This window comes from Nannospalax galili, unplaced genomic scaffold (assembly GCF_000622305.1).
Source record: "Nannospalax galili isolate Female #2095 unplaced genomic scaffold, S.galili_v1.0 scaffold83, whole genome shotgun sequence".
Taxonomy (NCBI): Eukaryota; Metazoa; Chordata; class Mammalia; order Rodentia; family Spalacidae; genus Nannospalax; species Nannospalax galili.
The window spans coordinates 6,685,123-6,708,815 of NW_008352659.1; the positions used below are offsets into that span (position 1 = coordinate 6,685,123).

Sequence of the window (23,693 nt, forward strand, 5' to 3'; positions counted from 1 at the left end):
TCTCCCTCAACCCCACCCCCAACACAATTACACCCATTACATCATTGTAAATTACATGCTGGGGTTATCTCAGTAGGTATCTGCCAAATGTAAAACTTACAGAAGGTCTTGAATCTAATAATGATGTTTTATCATTTTAATTACAAACTCTTCAAAAAACTCCCTAAAGTGTACCAGTTGGGGTGGTCTAAATTAACAGTATCTTGGTAGCCCAAGGGTAGGAAAAATAGATTGAACTACCAAATTTCATCATACTTATAGCAGCTGTCTTCCTGCCTCTAGGAAGCTGAGTATTTAACAAAGCAGACAGCTTGGCACTGGCATCTGATTAGCAGTGTGTGTATTGTCAGACAGAATGTGCCTGGCTCTTTTGTTCCAGGGTTTGATTAGAAATCTGGGCAGCAATGGTATCGTGTAACTTTATTCTTAAAGCGTCTTAAAAGTAAAGAACTTCTGATGCCTCCTCTAGTAGTATACCTAAGAAACTGATGGATGCTTTTCTAGTTATATGCCTTATCAAAGGCTAGGAAATTTAAATAAAGGATTTCCAATATAATATTGCAAAGATTAAAACAGGCCAACCTTAAGATCATTCTAGTTAAATATTCTATGTATCAAACTATTTTTGCAATTGAATACTTTATAGGGTTCAATAAATTTCAAAATTTTAAAATATTGGTGGGGGAGGAAGAATGTTCATTTTGGCATATGTAAATACCACATGACATTCCTAAAATATTAAATTTAAATGAAGATGTAGATTTTTTTTTCGAAACTCACATAAAAAGCTTACTAGAAATACATTATCTTACAAGAGTAATATTTTGCTGCAGGTCCCAAAACATTAAGTTATAAAAGGGTGACTCTCATTACCTTTCACAACAAATTTCTTTGAAAATTTATTTCAAATGATTGTGCTTATTGGCAGAGTTCAAAATCAGTCAAGTCCACGCAAACAATCTACTTCAATGAGAAGTACATTCTTTTACTCTATCAAATCCATCGGCGGTAATCAGACTGGATGTTTTATTCAACAGGGCTGAAGAAAATTGTTCTACAATAGGTTAATTCAAAATGGCAGCATAGAAAATGCATCTGTCAGTGGGGATCAAATTACAGGGCAAGCTCCTCTCAATGCTTAGAAAAACAAGTCTGCAGTTCTACAGATTATGTGCCTGTGTGTGTTTAAAGGGGTGGGAAAGGAGCTAAATATCTGAGCTAACCTCCAATTAAAGTCAATCATAAAAACAGCCAATTTAATGAGTGCGGATTTCTTTGGGTAATTATAACACCAACCACTTTTTTCTCTTTTAAATCTGTAATTCTGCCTTCTTGTTATTGCTTGCTTTGTCATTAATCGCCTCAGGACCTTGATTTCCTAGCAACAGACTGCCACCAAACATTTGGCTCCTGTTCAACATTTTCTTTGTGAAAAATGGCACTGCTGTTGCCGCCTGGGCGGCTGCAGCTAGACTGGCTCTGTAAGTGCTCTAATAATGTATTCCTCTGAAAAAAATCACATGATACAGGGTGCAATGACTGAGCTCAGTTAATTACTGAGCTGGGAAGTTTATCTACAATCTAAAAGCTGTGTTGGGGGAGGGGGCTACAGGATTAAAAATGTGTTTCTTCCATTATTAATAATTTGAAAGTTGGATTTACAAAGAAATATTTTATTTTGGGGTATACAAGTTTATGGAAGATCGGATACAAAAGGCCAAATATTCTTAAAATGTTGCTTGACAATTTCTTTCTCTACAAAACAGATCCAAATACACAAAAGAATCACAGAACAGTTTACTGCAATTTAAGAAAGCAAATTAACCTATGTATCTGTCAGCTGTGTCTTTTCTACTTAAGGCAAAATAATTTGTATATGTAAATATGCTATGAGATGGAAGGAGGCTTTCATTCACAACATGAACACCAGATACTGAGAAACAGAATATTCAAAATATTGTGCTTTGATATAGTGTACTCTTAAGTAAATATTTAATAACCCATAGTAAGAGAAAAATATCTTATCATTATTGTAAAATGATTCAAGTGGGACTGAAGAGATTAGAAACCCATTGAAAAGGTAAGATAACTTCCTTTTTGATTTTTAGTTTGTACTGAGTAGATTTATTGAGATTTTTCAAGCCATAGAAATACTACTACCCCCAATAATGACACTTATGGAAATTAACATGCCATGTCAGATATGGTTCACCACTGCCTTGCTTAGTTCTCAGAAATATGGCTTTATAAGACTGGCATGTTTCAGGACTGCTGTCAGGATATGAAAATTTAATATACCCAAGAGTACACTAAGTATTATGGAAGCATCTGTGAAACTAATAAACCAGCGGACACACTGATTCTTACCAGTGTCTACATACTGTGTAACAAACTCACTACAAAGTAGCCTCTCAATCCAGCTCACCTGAGGATGTGTGAACATCATAGTCTACTTAGAAAATATCACAAGTACTACCTGACAGATTGGAATAAAAATGACATTAGAGAAAAATCTATAGGGGAGCAATAAGCACTAAAATGTCTATGGTTATATTTGGACAGTGAAAATATATATCTGTGTTTAAAAAACGAATTAGAGACATTTGATTCCAAAGAATTTGGTTTATTGCACTAAGTCATATGACTTCACTATTGCATCTGATCGCACTGTTTAATATATTTGTATGAAAACCAATTGTTGGTGGACTTAAGAAAGCAAATATATATTTACAATCAGCAGTTTTAGAAATAGGGCTCAAAATCAGAAAACACTGATATAAACACAACTGAGAAATGCTAGTTAGCATTTATAGGTAAATTATAGTTAGTTTACTACAAAATTATAATTGAAGTGTTAAACCTAGATGTCACATAAATGTGAAAAATTATTTTGAAGGCAAAATGATGGAATATATGGTGCTTGCTACCTTCATTACATGTATGTCATTTGGGAAAAGATGAACTAAAAAATAAATGGTGTGTTATTCTCTGCATGATACTTTGTTGCTATTTCTGACATGGGATTTAAATGTAACAATATTAAGATACAAGATGGGTTAGATTCTTGTAGAATTAAGACAGAAGAAAATACTTTAAAAGGTGAATTCACAAAACCAGTACTCAGGACAGCAAAACTAAACAGGCCTGGGAGGTTGGTGAAAATGGGATGGTGAGTGTAAAGATTTCATACAAAAAGACAGGGGACGTCACAGAGCAAATAGCCACGGAGCAAGGGTTCACCACAACCTAAACACATACTCATCCCAAAAATCCTTACTGGAGATGAGAGGACTGGCATATGAAAAAGTCAGAACATCTTCAATAATTTAGAATTGTATCAGAAAAATATTAGTGAAAAAGAGGGTTTGGGTAGGTTCTAAACGTCTAGAGCTTCAAGAGCTTCTAGCTAAGGGGCAAAACAGACAGCAACCATGAAAACCATGACGGACTCAAGAGGCGAGACTCCAGACGCCTCTTTATACAGATGAGAAACCTACACTGTTTTGAAAATGAGCACCAGAACATACGGATATTTAAGAACATGCCTTCCAGGACAAGCACCCTAAAGGAAGAAGGTTGCTTTCATTTTTTCCATCCTACCTTACTAAACAGGTTTTAAAAATTCCATTTATATTTCTGACACCCCCCCAAATAGGTATTTCAAAGATGAGATGACCCTAAAAACATGGATGTAATATATGTAAAAGAAATAGAATAAAAAGCTTAAAGGATCCTATTTAAAGACCTGTGATAGAGAAATAGGTAAAAACTAAAGATCTAAACATATAGCACTCCCACTGTATGTGTCAACCAACAAAGACATAATTCATTTTTTGTCTGACAAGAAACAATGGAATAATCTGAAGCCATGATACTGATATTATTGAAAGCATAATGAGAGATGTGAACAGAGAATTAAATCCAGGGGGCAACGCTAATGGACAAAACATTTTTAGTGATGATGTAAATATTCTAAAATTAGATTACAGTAATGGCTGCAGAACTCTATAAATACACTAACAACCACTGAACCATATATATTAAATGGATGAATTAAATGGTATATAGAGACCTCAATAAAGCTGTTACAATAGACTGAATTCTGTTTATATGTAAGGCAGAGACAACAAAAGTTATGGGTTAAATAATATTAAAACATACAAATTTATAATATGTTCAGTAAATATGGTGGAATACAATCTGCCAGTTCTCAGGGTTTTGTGTTTTGGGGGAGGTACAGTTTACATACATTTTCAAAAATAGAACAACTATCACATAAAAATCAGCACTGCCATCATAATTTTTTTACATTTTTGCTCTCAATCATGTCTATTAAAGAGATATAGTAAACAGTTAATTTTATCAAGCTATTGCTGACTGCTCTGAAATACAGTCAATAGAAGTAGAAATATTTTAGTAGATGACTTATTCATTTGGGACTCCCTGTGTAACTAAGTGTAACACATATATTTATTTTCCTAAAAATCTGAAACAATTAATATGTACTATGGTTTCCAATCTCACATAAAATTTCATGATCTAATGATAATGTCAAAAGTCCATAACCCCAAAGCTTGTGATCAATCTGTAGGTTCTAAGCTATACATCCAAGGTTATCATATTTCTTTTAAGGACATCAAAAGATTATTCTGTTTACTTGGAAATTAATTATCACTATTCCTTTCTTTTATTATAGTTTTACTTTAGATAGGTGTCAAAACCAAGAGCTAAGAAAAATTACAGAAATAAAAAAAATCATCTAATCTAGAAATCGGTATTTCTTAAAGAAATCACAAAGTATTCTTCTAAGAAAATAATAAGGTTAGAATTTAACTTGCTGAGGAGCTGGGGCTTCGGCTCAGTTGGTAGAATGTTAGCCTGGGATGCATGAAGCCCTGGGGAATATAACTCCTATCATGGCATGTACCAGTACAAGCCTGCAAGTTCAACATTTGGGAGGAAAAGGCAGAAGGATCAAGTTCAAGGTCATCCTAAGGGGCCAAGAGAAGATTTAACTTGCTGAAAAGAATTATAGAGACTACAAAATTCAAAATGTGCTGGACATGGTAGTGCAAACTTTTAATCCCAGCACTGGGGAGAAAGAGGCAGTTAGATCTGTGAGAGGTCAGCTTGGTTCCTGGCCAGCTGGGGCTACAGGAGATTATATTTAAGAAAAAAAAGCTAGCTAAGTGTCTTGGTATGTGCCTATAATCCCAGCACTGGCGAGGCTAAGACCGGAGAACTGCTCTAAGTTTGAGGCCAGCCTAAGTTACACAGTAAGACCCTGACTCAAAAAAATTGTTTTAATGTTTAAGAACTGAAGTAATTAACTGTCTTTTGTTGTATGATCTACTCTGCTGTATGCATGTCACACCTCATAATTTGGGGCTTTACTTAAAGGCATGCAGCTCTGGCACATAAAATTCTAAACCCTTGTATGACCAAGCCTTGTTTGCACTATCAGGAATACACAAACATGAAAAATTCTAGATGAAACAACAGTTTCATATAAAGGCTTAACAATACTAGGTAATCCCTAATGTCAATGAAGCGGTCCAGAATAGGAATCCTGAAAAAAACTGGAGCTCAAAATCCAGGAATAAAGTCATATAAACATCGGTTTGACCAATATCATAGAAGTTTTAATATACAGAAGTTCAAAAACTGCATTCTGGATAAAAGGTCAAGTGCAGTTCAGCCATCCCACCTCTTTAATAATCTCAGAAGAACATTATAAAGATTAATTACCAAATTTCAAAAGCAATTTAAACTCTACTTAAATGTTTTATAAAGAAATGAGAGCTATTATTTAATCACCTGTCATTCATAGGATATCTTAAATTTTAAAAAGAACCATTAGTTCACTTTGTCTGCCAAAGTATATTTATTGTGAGTACAGCTTCAAAAGATGGTATTAAAAAGGTATTCTATAGTATAACAAGGTTAAGGCAATTAAGTAACTGTTTATAAATTAGTAAAACTTTTCTATCTTCAACTGTCTAGATTTTGAAGGGAAGGAAATGTAGCAAATCTCAAACATATACTGAAGTAATATTTATTTTACTTAAAAATTTTTTCAGTTTCTTAATCATTACGAGATAAATGAATTCGCTTTCATTACCACCTTTCTTAAATCTTTCATGATAGAAAGAATACAGGCAAGAATTTAAAAATTTGGAACATAACCAAGATGATGGTTTTAATCTCATAATCATGCTTTAAACACATCTTTAAGAAAATACTGTCAAAACACAAATTCTTAAAAACAGCAATTATATATTTCATTATATATTCACCCTAATTTTTCATGGAAGATAGGCAGGTCAAAGTATTGATACATAATGTTTTAAATATGTGACTGCTTAGACTAAATTTCTTTCTTTTTTCTGCAGTCCCAGCTGGCCTGGAACTCACTATGTAGACCAGGCGGAACTCAAATCACAGAGATCCTCCTGCCTCTGCCTCCCAAGGGCAGGGATTGAAGGCGTGCACCACTATGCCCAGTTAGACTAAATTTCTTACAGTTTATCATACCACTTCATTTTTAAAAAATATTTTATTTGTTATTTTTATGTGTATTGCCTGCATGTAGGTAAGTGCACCCGTGTCGTGTCGTGCAATGCCGGTGGAGGTCAGAAGAGGCTATTGGATCCCCTGGGACTGGAGATTTGGAACAGTTGTTAGCTGCCATGTGGGTGCTGGGATTCAAACCCGGGTCTTCTGCAAGAACAGTGTTCTTAACTGCTGAGCCATCTCTCCAGTCCTCATACCACTTCATTTTAAGGAGTTTAGTTAATGCTTCCAGGTCATTGATAAAGATATTCAATCATATGTGGTGGTACAGCACATGCCTAGCAGGTTCCAGATCCTGGGTTTGATACCTTTCACTCTATTAAAAAAAGCCATTTATTTGTAATTCGGTGTGAATAAGTTTTTATTAAGATAAATTATTCACCTAGAATAGGCTTTAGTAGCACTAGAAAATCTAACTGGGCAAAACGAAATGGAAGTAACATTTGTCAATGATTACTGCTGCATATGAATTCTTCTCATCGCTGCTTGGCTGCACATTTCTCCTACCACAGTTCCTCTACTGACCTACTGTCACAGTCCCTTCAAGGCAGAGGCAAATGTTAGCAGTACTTACAACATCACCTTCAATCACACACACGCACGCACGCACGCACGCACGCACGCATGCACGCACATGTATTTCCCCAAATGGTAAAATACTGAACTTAATCTGGATAAAGGCAGCCAAGATGGAGTTAGAAAATAAATGCAAGGGTGGGTGGGGGTAGAGATCTGTGGTGTGCCACAGAAATGGGAACTCATGAGAATAAGGAAGTAACATGGGTGCTAGAGAAAAAATGAAAGCTATAAGCTTTCTTGCATAATTATTGACAAGATGATGATTATTCTTTCCATTATAGTTCTCCTGGCCAATGAAAAGAGCAGACATGTGGTTGATTTTGTTTGTAAAAAGTTGCAAAGTACTGAAAGCTTTTGTTAAATCCAGTTCTTAAATTTAATTAATTAATTATGTATATGAGTGTTTTGCTTGCATGTATGAAAGTGCATCATATGCATGCAATGCTTGCAGAGATCAGAAGAAGGCCCTAGATCCCCTGATGGTAGAGTTATGGACAGTCGTTAGCTGCCATGGTTAGGAATGAAATGCAGGCCCTCTGCTAGGGCTCTGAACTGCTGAGCCATCTCTCTAGCTCTCTAGGCTGAGGAAGTGAGGGAGGGAGGGAGGGAGAAAGCAAGAGAGATAGAGATAGAGAGAGAGAGAGAGAGAGAGAGAGAGAGAAGCTGGGTTCTTATGTATCCAAGGTTGCCCCCATACTCACTAACCTTGAACTATGACCTTGAACTTCTGGTCCTCCTACCTCTACTTCGAGGTAAGCACCTCTACACAAAGCTTTGTACAGTATGCAAGGATCAAACCCATGGCTTCCTGCACACTGGGCAAGCATTCTGCCAACTGAGATCTATCTCGAGCCACCTTAAGTATCTTCTGAATCTCAAAATTGTTTCTTTTTAAATAAACCAGCTTACTTACTTACCTGGTGTCATTATGCTGTCCAGTCTAGCCTTGAATTTGTGATCCTCCTGTCTCGAAAGCCTAAAACTGCCACTATAAAAAGCTCAAGTTTACAATCTGATTAGCTCTTTATAGTGTATTTGAAATTGGGAGATTTCCCCAGAAAAATAAGGAATTTGAAATACTGGATACATTTCTATATAAAATCTTAACCATATTGACAGTGGACTCAAAGCAATTAAAGTATTACAAAATTAGTACATTAGTAATTATGCATTTGCACAGGAATATCTTAGCAGAGTTTTCAAATTTATTTAAAAATCATAGAAGTGGTAGCTAAGGAATTTTACAGAATCTAGAATATTATGAAGTTTCAGAGGTTGAATCAGCCTCATTACAGATTTGGGGCTATTTTTTATTCAAAAACTGTGACTTGTTTTCACTGGAATATTTCCTGTAATACAGGTGGTTTTGTAATTTTCTGACAATCTCATGGATGAAGGAAGAAAGAAAATACAGGGACAAGGAAAGAACTGACTGAAAACTAAATATGCAGCATGTTCCATGGAGAGTTGACACAAAATGGACAAAGAGATAACAGGTGAAACTGAAAGGAAAAATTAGGCAATCTTGTAGGGAAAGCAAGTAATCGAAAAAGAAAAACGAAACCCAGTATAGGGATTTCTACTTCTAATACAGAATAAGAGAATGGATTTAAACTCACATCTTAAATAACTAGGACAACAGACAAAATGAATTTAACAGCAATGTTTAGATATTGGACAGTAATCAAAGAGGATAAGGGAAGGTAAACCCACAACTATTCAAGCTTACTCCAAAGAGAGACTCTGGTCAGCAACAGAAGCAGGGAGAATGGGTGCAATGCCTGCCCAAGAGAAGAGAGTCACTCAGAGAACAACGAAACACAAAATCAGAACTCTGGAGATCTACAGGGATATTCCTTTGAGTCTTTGGGGCAAGTGTTTGAAGGGAAAAACAAAAACAAAACAATAACCAATGTAAAGGAACAACAATAACAACACAACACCACTGTGATAGAATTAGTTGACAAGCCATATAAACAACTGTTATAATTTAACTTCAAAGCCAGCCTGAGCTATGCAGGGAGACCTTGTCTTAAAAATGAAAAAAAGGTCCAAATCAATTACCTAGAAACAAAGAAAACTATATCAGAGGAGAAGCACCCCCACTACTACCAACAATAAAAAACAAAAAACAAACGAACAAACAAACAAACCAGTCAGGTAACCCCACCTCCAAGCCCAACCAACAAAACCAGATTGTTGAGAGGTAGTTTCACTGAGAAATTTGGAGCTTAGAAGAGGATCCTTGTGGACAACTCTCCACATCAGTACCAAAGAAGGAAAAATCCAGTGGAACAAGATTGCACACTACTACAATTTCAACAGACAGGACGGGGACACAGGAAGACTGTAGTTTGGAGGTTACCATGGGCTACATAATAAGATTGTTATGTAGCAATTTTCTCAGAGATAAAACCTTCCACTTTGGAGGAAAGCTTCTTAAGGCACAAGGTATTCTAAAAAGAGGTATATTAGTTACTTCTCTGTTGCTGTGATAAGACACCATGACCAAGGTAACTTACAGAAGAAACAGTTTATTTAAGCTTTTGGTTCCAGGGGTAAGGTCCATAACAGTGGGGAGGCATGGAAGAAGGGACCAAAGCAGAAAGCCAATCAATCACAACTTCCAGCAGGCACAGGAAGCACAGAGGGATTGGAAATTTAGCAAAACCTAAGAACTCTCAATGCACGCCCCCAGTGTCATGCTTCCTCCAATGAGGCAGAACCTCATAAAACTTCCCAAAACAGCACCATAAACTGGAAACAAGTCAAATACTTGGAGCCTATGCGGATATTTGCATTCAAATCACCACGGAAGGTAAACAGCAGGACACTGGAACATTCCATCCCTCAGGGATGCTCATTAAGCTCAGGAAGCAAACAACTCAAAAGCTTCAGAAGTCCCTGAAACTGACCAAATTCACCAGGCCCTTCCCTCCCCAAGCATAAACAAGCCCTAAGGACTGCTGAGAAATACTCAGACAGATAAGCTGAGCTGCTTTGAAGAAGCAGAAACCAGCCAAGCCTTCTGGAGTCTCTTTAAAAGATACTTTATACAGCTATAAAATAGGTAAGAAATGTATGAGTTCTGTTATATATGAATTACATATTAACAAAGCTATTTAAAAACAAAATAATTAAAATTTTCAAAATTAAAATGAAACAATAGTCGCATAAAGGCAGAAGGGGCGAAGTAGAAATACAGTATTGTAAGATTAAATGATATGTGAAGTCATATCATTTATTTAATTGTTTCTGTTTGGGTCTTTTTGAGAAAGGGATTCCCTGTAGCCCCAGCTAGCCTGGAATTTGCTATGTAGACCAGGCTGGCCTCAATCTCATGGAGATCCACCTGCCTCTGGGGCTAAAGGTCTGTGACACCAAGCCTAGCCATATTATCTTATTTGAAAACAAACTGTGATAAATGAAAGATGTACACTATTAAACCTTAAAATAAAAGAGAGAGAGAGATAAAGAAAGAGAATACCAGGGAGATAAAATACTAGATTAACTCAAAGGGGCAGGAAAGAAAAAGGAATAAAAATACAAAGGACAAATACAAAATAAACATGAAGACAATAAACTTGAATTAAATTATACCTATAATCACATTACATAGAAATGGTATAAAGATTCTAATTAAGGAGCTGGAGAGATGGCTCAGTGGTTAACACTGGTTGTTCTTGCAGAAGACCCAGATTCGAATCCCAGCACCCACATGGCAGCTAACAACTGTCCATAACTCTAGTTGCAGGGGATCCGACAGCCTCTTCAGACCTCCGTGGGCATTGCATGACATGGGTATACTTACCTATATGCAGGCAATACATGCATACACATAAAATTAAAAAAAAAATAAAAACAAAAAAGATTCTAATTAAAAGTCAGACACTGTCAAGCCAGACCAAAGCACGACCGAACTATGTATTTTCTACAAGAAACAACCTTTAAAAATGAAAAAAGTAGGGGGTGGGAGAGATGGCTCAGTGGTTAAGAACACTGGCTGTTCTTACAGAAGACCTGGGTTTGAATCCCAGCACCCACATGGCAGCTAACAACTGTCCGTAACTCCAGTTCCAGGGGATCCAACAGCCTCTTCTGTCCTCCGTGAGCATTACACAACACGGGTACACTTATCTACATGCAGGCAATACACACATACACATAAAATAAAAAATAAAAAATAAAAAATAAAAAAAGTAAAACGTCACAAGTGAAAAGGAAGAGTATCATGATAGTAAAACACAGTCTGAAGAGCCAGAGAAATGACTCAAGGGCTTAAGAGGATTTGCTCTTCTTCCAGAGGACCTGAGTTCAGTTCTCAGCATCATGTCAGGTAGCTTGTGACCACCTGTAACTCTAGCCCTAGGGGATCCAATAAGCTGTTATGGCCTCTATGGACACCCATACATATGTGGCATATGACCAAAGAGATACACGGACATACATATCAATCTAAAAAAAAAATCTTCAAAGAAAGTCTAAACTGTATAAAATAATTTTAGACACAGGTTTCAGTGCAAAATACATTACTATGTATAAATAATACACAGTAATAAACAGATCAGAACTCAATTCCATACTTTAAATATGTGCTGTATGCCCATGAAAAACTGAGAGTATCCTAGTTCTATAAAATGAGCCTCTAGGCTGGGATTGGTACACAATTGCAATCTCCACTGATGAGGTGGAGTCAGGAGGAGCAGGAGCTCAAGGTCAGATAGACCTACATAGTGAGTTAGAGGGCTACATAAAAACAAAACAAAAAATAGCTTGGCATGGTGGCTCACAGCTGTAATCTCAATTCTTGAGGCTTAGTGTGAGTTCAAGCCGACCTGAGACACAAAGTAAGACTGTATGGAAAAAAGGAAGAAAGAGGAATTCTTTGTTTTCATAAATTCTCAAACAAGTCAAGCACTGACCAGAGTATAGATTTGTCTGGAAATGGGCAATGGAAAGGAGTATTCTTTTCACAAAAGTACTGAAATAAAAATAAAAAGCTAAAAGCTATTATCAGTCTTGAACTATAATCCATTTTGACATTTCTTCTGATTGAATATGCCACACAAATCTAAACAAATAATACAGATTTTCTTAATAATTTGACCAGAATTAATCATTCTATGACTTCATAAAACCATGTTTGTGTAATACTATGAAAAGTTCATTCACCAAATTTAGCTACATGTGTTACACCACATAATCATTAAAAGAATGGGTTTTGGGGCTAGCTTTCGGTTCACTGGATGAAGGTGCTTGCCACCAAATGAGGACCCAAGTTCAATTCCTAGAACCTTTGTTGTTGGATGAAAGAACTGATTCCAGCAAGTTGTCCTTTGACCTTAACACACTTAGCACCATGACAGGCATTTGCGCCCATGTACACACATATATACAAACAAATAATTGTATAATGTCAAAGAATCACTTAAAAATGAGGTGCTTGCAAGTTGGGTCTTCAGTACTTCTGCAACAGTCCCATTCACTGAACTGACTAGATCCTGTCTGTACACTATGGAATCATTACACTGTATGCTCATCAAATCGGTATGCTGGCACATTGGTGCATAATTTAGAATTCTACTATGATACACTGAAATACAGAGAACTGTAATTTTCAAGTTAAAATACGTTTTCATCAGAATACATTTTCATCTTAATAGTCAAATAATTACACATATCATGCTAAACTTTAGATCACATACTCTTTGAAATTCAGACTCTTAAAAATCAAGATGGTTTGAAATAGCACTTAATTATGCCCTAAAGAATTACATGATATACTGATGTAGTGATGCATGCTTCAAATCCCAGGGCTCCAGGCTGAGGGAGAAGATCATAGAGTCTGCAGTCAGCCCAGGCTATATAGTGAGATCCTGCCTCAAACAGACAAATAATCACACTACAAAAACACATTACCAAGACCCAAAAGGAAAATTAAATCATTTTAAGAAATGGTATAAAATGAAAATAATAAAAATAGAAAATCTTTAATTCTAGAATGTTTTTCTCACATACTGACTGAAAACACAACATGACTTTCCATTATATAATCCCAATGTAAGCATTTATGTGACAGTTACAAAGGGATAGAAGTTGCCCTACAGAGAAATCAATAACAACACTGTAAAGACTACAGCAGCACACACAAACATGCTGTAGGAGACGTTAACACTAGACGGAAAGAAATAATTGTATTTTCAATAAACATGTTCCTACAGGATCATCCATCTTCTCCATGTCCTTATGAGCTGCTTCACATAGCTCAGACGGGAGATGGCAGCAGCTGTTATACCCAAACCACGGACTGTGTGCGTACATGATGCTTCTAGTTTTAATAGCTATCCACTTATGTGTGAGCAACCATGTTTAACTCATAAAACAAGGTAATCATGGGGTGGTTATTTAAGGAGAATTTGCAGTGTACTTCTACTTTAAAGAGCAATTCTTAACCAATTATTTTAACACCAGAAAACTTAAATTATATGCTGCTCTTACTTCCAGATTTAAGAGATCTGTCACAATCAATGTTTCTGAAATATTAAATTAAAAGGTATCATGATAATTACTGTGGAATAAATAGCAATTATGATTTTTTTAGGCAAATAGACTCCAACTGTTTGCAGTGAATATTTATATTAGTATTTTTCCACACAATGCTTGTATCATTTATAGTAAGTTGCCAAGTATGCTGCAAAATTACTTCAAAAGATCTTATGAAACTGATTTCATAGTGCAGAATTCTGCTGGAATGAGATCTATTTATAATATGGCCAAAGTAGTAGACCTGAAGGTAATAATACAAATTATGTACCGATAAAGATTGCATTTCTGTTTTGTATTTATAATAGTGACTCAAATATACATTTTGAGATAGGTGAATGATCTGCAGGGTTAGTAAAATACTTTAAAAAATAATAATACAAATCAGCCAACAACTACAGTCTTTCATATTAACTATGCCCCAAAATGTGAATTAATACTTACAGCTATATAACAAACTCTTGCTTTTTCTACCAACATCCAGTTTTTCTCCAGATCAAGGTGATTTTCCTTCTTATAACAATTGGCAGCAGCAAGATTAGCAACAAGGGACCTAAAACCAAAGAAAAGCAAATAGTTTGTTACTTGCTTTATTTTGAAGACTTTCCGGGACTTCTATGGTGTCCTCGAGACACTTCTAAACACTAACTGAAATTCTGAGAACCTAGCCTGTAGGCCTCTTTTCTTTTTTAGAAAAATATATTTTATTGAATTTTTGTGTATTTCATATACAACATCTTAATCGTCTTTATACCCCCTTCTCCATCAGCACCCTCTCATAGCCACCCACTGGATTTCATGCATTCTGTCATTCATGGTAAGGCTTATTGATGTCCGTCAGTGCAAGTTCATCAACTGGGGTTTAGTCAGCCTATCTAGAGTCACTCGCTTACCCAGATAATAATCAGCCACCCAATAGTTCTGTGGCTAAGACTGGGGCCTGCTGCCTTTAAAAAATTTTTTTTCATTGATTTGAGAATCTCATACAATGTACTCTGATCATATTTAGATCCCCTCTCTGTATCCCCACTTTACTACTCCCCTCCTGACTTTATATCCTCTATTATTTCTGTTTTTTAAGGCCTATCAAGTCTAATATGTTTTTCCTAAATGATCTTGGGTGTGGGTCTATTCCTTGGAGTCTGGCCCTACTAGGTATCATACCTAAGAACTGACACTCCATCTCTCAGCATTTATCAATTAGATAGATCCTCAGCTAGGTCTGGGGCTTCCTGTATGGCTTGGGTTTGCACAGGTCTTGCGCACACTGTCATAAATGTTGTGGGTTCAGACAAGAGTTTCCTTGTATTCATCCACGACCTCTGGCTCTTACCTTTCTGCCCCCTCTTCCACAATGATCCCTGAGCCTTGAGGGAGACAGGATGCAATATAGGTGGTCTCACTTAGAGTTGGGTGCTCTGAAGTCTCTTACTCTCTGCATGTTGACCAGTTGTGGGTCTCTGTGTTAACTGCCATTTGCTGCAGGAACCTTTTTTGGTGAATGTCAAGAGATATACTAATGGGGTTGGTTAGTGTGCTGGATAGCTTTAGTGTCAACTTGACACACCTGGGTTGAAGAAGCCTCAGTTGTGGAACTGCCTCGATTGAACTGGCCTGTGGCCATGTCTGTGGGGCATCTGTTTGATGAGTGATGTGCGAGGGCCCAGCCCACTGTGGGCAGTGCCACCCCTGGGCAGGTGGGCCTGTGTTGCATAAGAAAGCAGTCTGAGCAGGAGTCAGGGTAGCAAGCCAGTAAGCACAGTTCCTACGTGGCCTGTACTCCAGCTCCTGCCTCCAGGTTCCTGCTGTGAATTTCTACCTTGAACTCCCCGATAAACTTTGACCTGGGTCTAAAAAACCCTTTCCTTCCCAAGTTGGTATTGGTCAGAGTATTTTGTCACAACAATGGAGAAACAAACTAGAACTGGGGGAAATCATTGTTCTCTGTTTCTACTTTTTAAATTATGGATATGTGTCTGCGTCTGTGTGTGGGCATGTGCAGATATATGCAGGTAACCTGGGGAGGCTAGAGGATCCCCTGGAACTGGAGTTACAGACAGTTGTGACCTGCCTCACATGGGTACCGCGTTCTTTGCAAGGATAGTACGTGCTCTTAACCAATAAGCCACACCTCTATCCCTTCCGTTTCTTTAACACTAAAATAAGTTACTTTTTTTTTTTTGGTCTTTTTGAGACAGGGTCTCCCTGTAGCCCCAGCTGTCCTGAAAGTCACTGTGTAGACCAGGCTGGCCTAGAAAACTCATAGAGATCTGCCTGCCTCTGCCTCCCGAGTGCTGGGATGAAAGGCATGCCCGGCCAAGAGTTACTTTTTATGTTAATAAAGTTCAAAATGCAATTAATAAACAACCTACTATGTCATTCTGCAAAAGGAAATCTATACAACCCCAAATTTAATTTTTTAAGATGAAAAAATACCTTTATTAAAAAAATATAATCAACAGACTATAATTGACTATTTAATTTAATGCTTTAAGAACCAAGTGTGGGATTAGTTTCATAAAACATACATATAAATGTAGATCATATTTACTGTGTGGAATACATTTGCAAACTATTACATTTGAAGGACTGGAATCAATTAGAATTAGTTTCTATAGCTGAAGACTCCCTGGGCAAGGGCTCTTTGTAGCTGGAAAATGTAAGCGGTATAGTATATTTAAAATCTGGTTGTAAGTGCCACTGAAATAGTTTAATTATGACCCAACAATTAAATTTGATAAAATAAAAAATTAACATTTCATCTAAATAAATATACTTTTCTTCATTCAGACCTCATTCAGACCTAGGATTTAGAAAATCATTTGGTAATTTTTCTTTTTAAAATTAAATAGTAATAGTTATAGACTATGGAAAAATTGATAGATAATTTGAGGCTTTGGTAATATTTAGTACCTCTGTCTAAGAGAAAAAGGACAATCTCTTCCAAAACCTAGTCTTTCTCATCCATGTTAACTTATTCCTGAACCATATATCTGTTTGTGTTGAAATAAAAGTAGAAAAGGGAAAAATATTCATACAAATTATTATATCACAAATTTATAAAAATGAGTGTCTCCCCTTTTGTTTTAGTGCTCTGGGTTGAATCCACTCAGAACTTTTTAAATAATCATAACATTAGGAACATTTTGATTAAAACAGCTGTTAAATAAAAGCAAACATTTTTTAACTGAATTTTATTTTAACCATAAGTACTTTTCCAGTTCTGAGTTTTGTTACTAGCAGCAACAAGATTACTAGCCCCTAAGATAATCTCCCAAATGCTCAAGGACCGATTTCGACTAATGAGTAGGCATCTCCTATTCCCTACAGTTTTAGACTTCCTTTTAAAAAATATTTTATTACTTTTATTTGTGTATGAGTATACTGACTGCATGTAAGTATACCTGTGTCAAACAATGCCTGCAGAGGTCAGAAGAGATTGTCGGATCCCCTGGAACTGAAGTTATGGACAGTTTTTAGCTGCCATGTGGGTGAAGGGAACCAAATTAGGATCCTCTGCAAGAGCAGCCAGTGTTCTTAACTGCTGAGCCATCTCTCCAGCCCCAAGTCTCAGACTTCTTATACTCTCTTCCCACCAGGATCTCATGTGTCACAGGCTGACCATGAATTCACTGTGTGGGCCAGGATGACCTTGAACTTCTGGTCCTTTTGCTTCTACCTCCTGAGTGCAGGGATTTCGGGTTGTGCCACCATATCTGGTTAATGCAGTGCTAAATACTGAACCCAGGGCTTTGTGCATGCTAGGCAAGCACTCTAACAACTGAGCTATATCCCTAGTCCCAGTACCATCTTAACAATACCGATCATCACAACCATAATACTAGTAGATAAACTGAGTTTTTGACATCTGGGAGACCAAATAACTGTTCTTTAAAATAGCAGCTTAGCAATTTAATATACCAAGACAATTTAATCATTTTGTTCTAGCCTTAGTGGTGTCAGAGGCAAAGCTTGACCCATTTCTCATTAATGGGAAAATTGCAATTGCAGATGAAAACAACTTTTAGGAAGGCCGCAAGAAGCCCAGCTCTAAACAAATACATTTCAATGTCTGAATAATAGATAGTTTAATTTTTTGAGACCTTACACTCAAAAGGTTCTATGCAGACACGCACACGCTTTGGTCCCCTACTTATTTTTGAAAGTTGTATGTTATTCTTAGGCATTTAATGACTACTGCTCAACTGGTTCTCGACATCCAAAAATCATGTCAGGTCTTAATATGATTTCGGTGGAGGTCAAGCAGCAAGGCAAAATAAACAGGGTGATAAAGTGAATTGATCAGGGTGGAAAACCACACAAAACAGAGGAGGGCAAATGACAAGTGGTGCACTGAAATATATTCTTAGTATTTTATAAGGCAGAAGGAGGAAGATGGACACATGTTTGAGACTGGCCTGGTCTATGCAGCAAATCCCAAGCCAGCCAGCATCACACAGTGAGACAAGCAGAAGTAAGCATAAGGAGTGCAGAATTCCTAGTGGGTCACCACTTAAAAGCAGAAAATTGATGACGATTCTCATATCACAGCAAAGACAGTTGTTTTACCTGTGCAAAGGAGAAACAAGGCTGCAGTGATGTGGTAATAATGTTAGCAATGCATGCATACACTGCAAGAATACCTGCACGTAGTTACAAAACAACAAAGAAAACCAATGCATAGAAGGCCTTGAAAGATATGTCTGAGGCTCACATGAAGAATTTTCTAGTAAGTAAAGTTGTATGAAAACATACTTGGTAGACAGGAAGGCTGGGTCTCACAGTACGAGCCACTGGCTCTAAGAGTTTTTCTGCTTCATGGCCCAGGCTGGGCAAATCTTCCCACTAGGGACTGGGCTCTGATACCTGGGGCATGTTGGGACTTTTCTGCCATGGTACTCAGGATTTAGAAAACGAGCAAATACTGTAAGATGTAAAACAAAGAACCAGAAAGCAGCCCCCCACCTGTGGCAGGCACATCTAGGGCTCAGCATTTTACTGTAGAAAATGTAATAGTTGGTCATTCTGGGGGCACAGTGACCTGGTCTCATTGTTTCACCTGTTTCTTTTGGTTTCTCCCACACTAAGACTAGTACCATTGTACATCTACTGTAGAGTAACTCCTGAGGCTCATAGTGCTGTATCATGTCACTTTGTGCTACTTTGAACAATTAAAAGAATTCTGAAATTTAAAAGTATGTGTGTGTAAACACATATTCTTTCCCTCCCCCACATGCAAAGTCTGACTGTGTTGTCCATCCTGGGCCTCACACTGGTGATCCTCCTGCTTTGGCCCCTCAAGTGCTGCAATTCTATAGGCATGTGTCACCACACCTGGCTTGGTGGTTGGCTGAATGGTGCATTCCCCATAACTACAGTTGCTTAACATGGACTGAAGCTATGTTCCACATGCGTCTATGCACAGATTTTAATATTTTAATATCAGGTTATACTGACAAGATCATTCTTTCTAAGGCATGTTCGGAAAATTACTAGCTGTAAAATATTGAGCAAAACATGTTTTCCTGAGCCCAATTATACAATGTAGAAACTAGATTAGATAATCTTAAACTTTCATTCCATTACACCTTAAAAGTACAACAGCAGGTCTAAAAAAATTAAAAAAAAAAAAAAAAGGTGATGCAAGCCTGTGACCTGAATTGAATCCCTGGAACTTCTGTAGACGTGAAAGGAAAGAACTTGCTCTACAGGCTGTTCCCCGCCACCCCATCATACAAGTAATAATGGTATCTTATCCCTATCAGAATGGCTAAGATCAAATGACAACGAATTCTTGTGTAGCATAGATATGGGGAAAGCGAAATATTTAATCATTTATTGTTGTTTTGAGTGCAAAGTGGTGCAGGTATTTTGGAAATCAGTGTGGAGGTTCCTCACAAAACTAGAAATAAATACCATATGATGCACCTATACCATGTGTGGGCATAGGCTCAAAAGACACTATTATCCTACTACGGAGATACTTGCTCATCCATGTTCACTGCTGTTCTATTCACAATAACCAGGTAATTGAAACAGCTTAGATGTCCATCAAAGGATGAATGGATAACAAAAAATGTGGTATATACATAGAACAGAGTATTATTCAGGTGCGAAGAAAAATGAAATTATGAAATTTGCAGGTAAAAGGATGGAGCTGGAAATAATCATTCTGACTGAGGCAATCTACAAACACCACATGTTCTCTCTCATCATTAGATATACATCTTTAGATGTTTATCTAATTTGGAGTACCAGAGTAGTCAGGAACTAGTAAGGGAGGGTGATAGAATGCAGGTGGCATGAAGGAGGAAAGGGGAACAATGGAATAGGAAGGGTTAAATTGGGAGATCAGGGTAGAGGAATATAGAGAGGGATAGTGAACACCTTTGAAATAGCTAGATGGGAACCCAGTATGGTAGAAGCTTCCTAAAATACATACATGTATACATGTAAAAAAGAGTTTAAACAGAGTTACCCTGTGGGGGCTGGAGAGATTTTCAAGGTCTCTCCCAGATAACATAGGCTATTTTAAATTAGAAGTTCAGTGTCAGGTATGGGCTACTTCTGTTCAAAGTGTTGGTTGGTGGAGTCCCATAGACCCCCTAAACCTTACAGGATATGGCTATTGTACTTGGTTACCGCTTGATGGTATGACCCTACTGCTGAAGATACCACATACTTGTGTCATCGAACATGATGAAATTAAGCTGGTACCAACCTGGAAGCTTCATCCCTACTGGCTAACTTTCAAACTGCTGGAAAGTTCCTATGCATGCTACTGGAAGAGAGAAGTAATCAACAGTCTTACCCACTGTGAACCCGGAGAGCTACAGTAACAACTGGCCTGGTAAGATATACCCCTTTCTGGCCTGGATATAAAGTCAGCATCACAAGACAGAAATCATGTCTCAGACCTGGGCAAAAAAACAGTACCTGGCTAGGTCCTAGGTCCTAGGGGAGAACACAATACTATTACTCTGCTAAATGAACACAGTAACAAACTGCCACTTAAGTTCTTATCTTTATACCCATAGACTGGTGCATCACTAAACTCTCATCAGAGAAATTTCTTTTTGACGTACTTGGTGATTAATACAGAGAACCATGATTGGTCAAGTGCAGAGAATAAGACATTGTGGAGTTCTGAGCTCCAAATAGGACATCAATATCACATACTGCCTCCAAGACTCAGGGATCCTATCATGATAAGGCAGAGAGGTTCTAAGAGCCAGAGGTAGTGGATATGTGCAGTGAAACAGTATTTTCTGGACACAACAGGGCTGTTGAAAACATAAACTCATGCATTAAACCTGCACAAGATCAAACCAGACAAAATCCAGCATGCATGGGGGTAGGGAGAGTCAATGTTGCTCAGGGATGCAGGCCCTGACAGGCTACCCATGCTCCAATAGATGAGCCTACAGCCATACACATAGGGCAACACTAAATGGTCTCAATGGGTTTACAAACAGAGCACATGAAGTGGGGAGGGTAATGTATGTGTGTAGGGGAGGAGCTGAAGAGGAGAGAATGACACAGATTTGATCAAAATATATTACATACACGTATGAAATTGTTAAAATAAAAAATAAATACATTAAGGCAAAAAAATGACACAAAGGGTTTACTAAACATTAAAATTGATTACCAGCCAGGCATGGTGGCACATGCCTTTAATCGCAGCACTCTGGAGGCAGAGGCAGGCAGATCCTTGTGAGTTCAAGGCCAGCCTGGTCTACATAGTGAGTTCAGGTCAGCTGGGACTATAGGGAGACCCTGTCTCAAAAAGATGACCAAAAAAAAAAAAAAAAAAAAAAAAAAAAAAAAAAATACCAATGTGAAGCTCAGTTTTAAATTCTGATTGCAATTCAGGTTTCATTGGTGTTTATACAGCGCTCAGTATACTGTCGCTGACCTACCTGTTGCCACCAGTGATGCACGCAGCACAGGTTCCTGTCGGCTGCTCATTCTGCTCATAGTAATGAGCATCCACGTTGGCCTCAGCAGCTTTGCTCTTGAGGATCTCCCCAAATTTATCTATCCCAATGCATCCAAAGAATGTGGCTGCTTTGTGTGGCTGCTGAATCATCCACTGAAAAATAAGAAGATGAATAATTGAATGGGTCAGAGAGTAGTACATATGATTTAGTACTCTGCCATGGATACTGGCATGCAAGGTGTGCTTTGTGACGGTTGTGAATGGGGTTTCAATTATGCACTACTGCCTGGGATAACAAACTTGACAAACCAGCCATCCGAAATCATATTCTACTACTATAGGAGGGAGATGTAGACTCTAGCGCTCTAGAACTTGGAAGCCAGTTATACAGACTTTAAATAAATAGCGAGTGACAACATAAGCATCTTCATGAAAAGACACAGAATCTACTGTGAAGACTATGTTCAAATAGTTGAGGGGCCGCTGACTAGTTATGCTAATAAGATGCCATTAAAACCTTCAACTGGTCTTCCTTTTTCCCTTCCCTTTTTCTTTTTAATTCTTTGTTGCTGTCTTGAGACAGGGCTAACTGTAGTTCAAGCTGGCCTAGAACTCACTTCAGAATACAGCTAGCAATAATGCTCCTGCCTCAGTGTCCTGAGTGTTGGTATTACAGATATGAGCCACTACCTCAGCGACACTTAAAACTTTCGACACTCTCCTTTCCTCACCTGTAAAATGGGGAAATAATATAAACATACTTCATAAAAGGCTGGTGAAGTTTAATTGAAATAATATAAAGTAATGTGTATTCAAAGATAAGCAGAGCACCTAGGACATGATGAGCAACACATACAAGCTGTGGTTGTCCGTATCTTTATACTTCTTGAAATGATTCATATTTAAATTACACTAAAATATGCTCATGTTTAATATGTTATTTTAAACATGTAAACTTTACAAATTATGGCTGGGCATAGTGGCACATGCCTGAAATCCCAACACCTGGGAGATGGAGGGAGGAGGATAGAAGTTCAAGACCAGCCTCCACTACTTAGCAAGGTTGAGACCAGTAGGGGTCTATGAGATTCTGTATTAAAAAGCAAATGCGGGTCGGGGAAAGGTGTTAAAAAGTAAAACTGCAGGGACTGGAGAGATGGCTCAGTGGATAAGAGCACTGGCTGCTGTGGCAGAGAACCTGGGTTTGACTCCTAGCACTCATATGGTGGCTAACAATTGTCTGAAATTCCAGTTCTGGGGATCCAATGCACTCTTCTGGCCTCCACAAGGATTTCATGACATGGATGCACTTACATGCAAGGAAAAATCTCATACACAAAACAATTAAATAAAAATAAAAAAAACTAAAATTACAATGACTCATCCAGTCACTAAAGTGACATTTGTAAACTTTAATATTTTCACAGCAAATGATTCATAATGGATTTCTTTTTAAGATGCGTAGTTTTCATTAATTTGAACTCTTGTAATTAGCTCAAATCCCTGGGGCATGTCATATTTTATTTAGTGATTCAAAAGAGACTATTTTTGTTTCAAATACAGTTGTAAAAATACTCTATGTACCAAGTCAAAGGCACCAACAAGGATTTTGATAAAATATATTTTCAAATGCCAAACATAAAAGATATGTATATATTATCAGAGGTAAAGGAATGAGGAGAGAAACAAAAAAGTAACAGAAAGCTGAAGTGATCCAGTAACACAGGATGACTGACAGTGCTACTAGCGATCTACCCTGAAAGTACACATCAAAGAAAAAGCTCCAGAGAGCAATCCATCCACACCATCCCAATACTTGGGAGGCAGAAGCAAGAGGATGGCGATCCAGGCCAGCTTGAGTTTACACGGAAAATCTGTCTCAAAGAATTAAGGTCTGAGGAGGTAGTTTAGTGGTAGAACACTTGCGTAGCAGGTATAAAACCCTACCTTTCAATCCCCCATACAGCAGCAACAAATAACAAAAGCAAAAAGATTCATGCATATACACAAAAATAATTTTTAAAATATTAAAAAGAAATAACAATTATAGTAATGA

At 37.5% G+C, this 23,693-nt stretch overlaps 1 protein-coding gene across 3 annotated transcripts in view; it reads right to left on the reverse strand.

The window, feature by feature from the left end:
• Adk (adenosine kinase) overlaps nt 1-23,693 on the reverse strand; it is a 532,446-nt gene that overhangs the window by 250,529 nt on the left and 258,224 nt on the right. For all 3 annotated transcript variants that reach the window (XM_029554458.1, XM_008849905.2, XM_008849906.3), the window contains exons 5-6: nt 21,618-21,790; nt 14,140-14,248 (exon numbers count right to left, since the gene is read on the reverse strand). In XM_029554458.1, the coding sequence (XP_029410318.1) occupies nt 14,140-14,248; nt 21,618-21,790 (282 nt within the window). The remainder of the gene's footprint in view (nt 1-14,139; nt 14,249-21,617; nt 21,791-23,693) is intronic.